The sequence below is a fragment of the Crocuta crocuta genome, unplaced genomic scaffold, assembly GCF_008692635.1.
Source record: "Crocuta crocuta isolate KB4526 unplaced genomic scaffold, BGI_CrCroc_1.0 scaffold175, whole genome shotgun sequence".
NCBI classification, from domain to species: Eukaryota; Metazoa; Chordata; class Mammalia; order Carnivora; family Hyaenidae; genus Crocuta; species Crocuta crocuta.
This window is the reverse complement of record NW_027530988.1, coordinates 594744-598971: the sequence shown is the minus strand read 5'-3', so window position 1 is coordinate 598971 and position 4228 is coordinate 594744. Positions and strand designations below refer to the sequence as shown.

The 4228-nt window shown below is 63.2% G+C and overlaps 1 protein-coding gene across 2 annotated transcripts in view; it reads left to right on the top strand.

Annotated features, from left to right (window-relative positions):
• The window catches only part of ZNF219 (zinc finger protein 219), a 7877-nt gene extending 3655 nt beyond the window's left edge, over positions 1-4222 (top strand). Inside the window, exons 2-5 of one of the 2 annotated variants that reach the window (XM_077770265.1) lie at positions 1106-1194; positions 1484-2891; positions 3204-3335; positions 3497-4222. In XM_077770265.1, coding sequence (XP_077626391.1) covers positions 1189-1194; positions 1484-2891; positions 3204-3335; positions 3497-4098 — 2148 coding nt within the window. In that variant the 5' untranslated portion in view covers positions 1106-1188 and the 3' untranslated portion in view covers positions 4099-4222. Of the gene's footprint in view, positions 1-873; positions 1195-1483; positions 2892-3203; positions 3336-3496 lie in introns of those variants that run through there. The other variant, XM_077770264.1, reaches the window with a different exon arrangement.
• Positions 4223-4228: the final 6 nt, after the last annotated feature.

Below are 4228 nucleotides of genomic sequence, written 5' to 3'. Positions count from 1 at the left end.
GCCCCCCCCCCCCCCCCCCCCCAATCTTCTCCTGAGTGCTCTTCTCCTTCCTCAGAACTGGAGCTCTGCACATCCCAGGCCCAGGGAATTTCTGCCTGGAGAATTTTAACCCTTTCCTGATCAGAGCATGTGCTGAGCCCCTATCTGTGCAGATGGCCCAGCCCCGCCCCCCGTCCCTCACTCCAGCCTCTTGAGCTCAGAGCCAGTGTAATCCTCCTCTTGTGTGAGGGAGCCTCTCCCCTGCAGAGAGGAGGAAAGCCTGCCTCGGAACAGCCCTGGACAAAGGGGCTGAGATGCCCCATCAAACTGCAGGCTCCAAGGTTTGAAACACGGGGATGAATCCTATCCGGTATTTGCAGTTTTTAACCCCTTCCCCAGGCCAGCAGCGCCCCTTAACTTCCACTCCTCCCCCAACTCTCTCTCCATTCCCTCTCCCTCTGGCTCTCTCCCCTTTCATGCCCCTCCCCCTCTGTCTGTCTCCAGACTCTCTGCTGCTGGGAGGTGTTTCTCTCCCATGCATGAATGAGTCTCTGTAATGAATGGAAATGAATGGATCAGGAATCCAGGCGGAGGGAGGGAGAACGAGGGGGGGAAAAGACAGAAAGACAGGATAAGGGCAGAAGGAAGGACTGTGGAGTATGGGAGGATGTTTGGCTGGCTGGTCAGTTAGGAGTCTGAGAGCAACTGGTCCCACTTGGATAACTGGGGAGCTTGGCAGGCCCACCCCATTTGCTCATCAAGCTGCATAGCCCAACTTAAATGAGAGAGGGGTATATTGTGATGGTTTCCACCGCCAGGGGGTGGTGGTGGTGGTGGTGGTGGTGGTGGTAGTGGTAGTGGTTAGTGGCAGCGGAGGTGGTGGTGGTGGTGATTTTGGACTCGGCATGTAAAATGAATAATTTGGGGGAAGACAACTGGGTGGGCAAATCAAGGAGTACAAGTTTTGAAGACAGCAGCCCCCTCCTGTCTCAGGATGCAAGGAAGGAGAATGAAGGGATAGGTTTCAGGAATACAAGGTGCTAAGAGTATGGGGTTGGGGGTGCCTCTTCCCACTGCTGAAAACCAGGGCTCATCTTTTCCTCCAAATCTGTCTCTCTTGCTTTAGCTCTTCAGCACCTGTTGCCTTCACTAGCAGCTTTTCTTCCTCTTCCCTGCACTCCCAAGAACCAAAGAATGTGAAGGGGGTCCATGGAGGTGAGTGAAGCAGCTCTGGCTTGAACCTGCAAGTACTTACAACTATACTCCTTCCCTTCCCTACTTCTCTATCGCTCTCTGACTTCCCATTATTAGAAGTTATGCCTGTGGCCCCAGCAGCTCAGTTCCCATTCCCATCCCGCCTCCCCCAAGGTGAGTGGGAAGGGCACTCAGTGTTCTTGATTCAGGCCCCAACCCATGCTCCCTCGGCTTCTGGTCTTCCGCGCCCTAGCTTTTCCCACAGCTCTCCCTTCTCCACCCCTTGCTCTGTTCCCATCTTTTTCCACAGGGCTCACGTCCCCGTGCCCCGGGCGGCCACTTAGCGCCCTCGCCGCCGGCATTCGACGGCGAACTGGATCTGCAGCGCTACTCCAACGGGCCAGGCGTGAGCGCGGGGTCTCCAGGGATGGGAGCAGTGGGCTGGTCCGAGAGTCGCGCAGGCGAAAGGCGCTTCCCCTGCCCTGTATGCGGGAAGCGCTTCCGCTTCAACTCTATCCTGGCTTTGCACCTGCGGGCGCACCCAGGCGCCCAGGCCTTCCAATGCCCGCACTGCGGCCACCGCGCAGCGCAGCGGGCCCTACTGCGCTCGCACCTGCGCACGCACCAGCCCGAGCGCCCGCGTAGCCCGGCCGCACGCTTGTTGCTGGAGTTGGAGGAGCGCGCGCTACTGCGCGAGGCCCGGCTGGGGAGAGCCCGAAGCTCAGGGGGCATGCAGTCCACCCCCGCCACTGAGGGCCTGGCGCGGCCCCATGCTCCTTCATCGTCCACCTTCCGTTGCCCCTTCTGCAAAGGCAAGTTTCGCACCGCGGCGGAGCGCGAACGCCACCTGCACATCCTGCACAGGCCCTGGAAGTGCGGCCTGTGCAGTTTTGGCTCCAGCCAGGAGGAGGAGCTGCTGCATCACAGCCTGACGGCCCACGGAGCTCCTGAGCGCCCCCTGGCGGCCACCTCGGCTGCGCCCCAGCCTCAGCCTCCACCCCAACCTGAACCCAGATCTGTCCCAGAGCCCGAGCCGGAGCCTGAACGTGAGGCAGCTCCCGCCCCCGCTTCTGCTGCTCCCGAGGAGCCCCCAGCGCCCCCGGAGTTCCGCTGTCAAGTGTGTGGCCAGAGCTTTACGCAGTCCTGGTTTCTCAAGGGCCACATGCGCAAGCACAAGGCCTCCTTCGATCACGCGTGTCCCGTGTGTGGCCGCTGCTTCAAGGAGCCCTGGTTCCTTAAGAACCACATGAAGGTGCATGCCAGCAAGCTGGGCCCGCTGCGTGCCCCGGGGCCTGGTTCCGGTGCTGCCCGGGCCCCTCAGCCTCCTGACCTGGGCCTGCTGGCCTATGAGCCGCTGGGCCCCGCGCTCCTCTTGGCCCCAGCACCCACTCCGGCAGAGCGCCGGGAGCCTCCGAGTCTCCTGGGCTACCTGAGCCTGCGAGCTGGCGAGGCCCGGCCCAATGGTGAGGGCGCTGAGCCTGGCGCTGGCCGCAGCTTCGGAGGCTTCCGCCCGCTGCCCTCCGCTCTCCCGGCCCGGGCTCGCCGGCATCGCGCCGAGGAGCCAGAGGAGGAAGAGGAGGTGGTGGAGGCGGAGGAGGAGAACTGGGCCCGGAGCAGGGCGCTGGGCCCTCTGGCTTCACTGCACCCGCGCCCAGGCGAGGGGCCAGGGCACTCTGCGCCTGCTGCGGGGACCCAAGCGAGGTCCACCGCCACGCAGGGTATGTAAGGGGTCTTTTCTCTCCAAGGTTTCCACACCCTGGGCCCACTCTGATGCCACCACTATCCTCCTGTACCCCCCCCTTTTTTTTTTAAAAAGGACCTGTCTCTTAATTCTTTTTTTCGCTCCTGGAGGCCACTTTTCACCGGCACAGCACAACTCACAACAAATCCAACCCCTCAGGTTCCCTCAAACTTACTGTTTGCTGCTGGGCCCCGAGGGGAAGTAATCTTGAAGGGTGGGTGTGGGGACGCTTGGCCCCACAGGGTTAGGGCAAAGGGCCTTTCTGACTTTCTTAATGTGTGTATTGCAGAAGAGAATGGGCTGTTAGTTGGAGGGTCCCGGCCTGAAGGGGGCCGGGGAGCCACTGGAAAGGATTGCCCCTTCTGTGGAAAATCTTTCCGCTCAGCGCATCACCTTAAAGTGCACCTGCGAGTGCACACAGGTGAGGGGGCCGGTCTCCGGGGTGGGGTGGGGGAACTGGAGGGCAGTAAGAGAGAGGAGAGGGCTACCGGATACGCGTGTTTTCTTAAATCAGAGGCGGTGGGGGTGGCAGTGTTTATNGGTGATCGTGCCTCTGTGGTCCTGTCGCACCCCTTTCTCCAGGCGAGCGCCCCTACAAGTGTCCGCACTGCGACTACGCGGGCACCCAGTCCGGCTCGCTCAAGTATCACCTGCAGCGCCACCACCGAGAGCAGAGGAGCGGGGCAGGCCCCGGACCGCCCCCGGAGCCGCCGCCCCCTTCCCAGCGGGGTGCGGCACAGCCTTCGGGAGCCAAGAGGGCTCCGCAGCCTGCGACCTGGGTGGAGGGCGCGGCGAACCCCCGGCCTCCTTCGAGCGCTGCGCCGGGGTCCCGTCGGAAGCCTGCCAGCCCTGGGAGGACCCTGCGCAACGGGCGAGGCGGTGAGGCTGAACCCCTGGACCTGTCCCTGCGGGCGGGGCCAGGAGGCGAGGCTGGGCCGGGGGGTGCCCTCCACCGATGCCTCTTCTGCCCCTTCGCCACTGGAGCGCCTGAGCTCATGGCCTTGCACCTGCAAGTGCACCACAGCCGCAGGGCTCGGGGCCGCAGGCCGCCCCAGGCCGACGCGTCCCCGCCCTACGCCCCTGCACAGTCGGGAGAGACCCCTCCCAGTCCTCCGCAGGAAGGGGAGGAGGGCCCCGGGCTGTCGAGATCCGGAGAGGCGGGGCTGGGGGGACAGGAACGGTAGGGAGCCCTCTTAGGGGCGGTTAGCTTAGTGAGCTTACCCCGCGGGAGCAGGGGAGCGCTAGAGGTAGTTGGGTAGAGCAGCCAGCAGGGGGCAGCGTGGGACCCATATCCCAGCCCCAGGCGGACCAGAG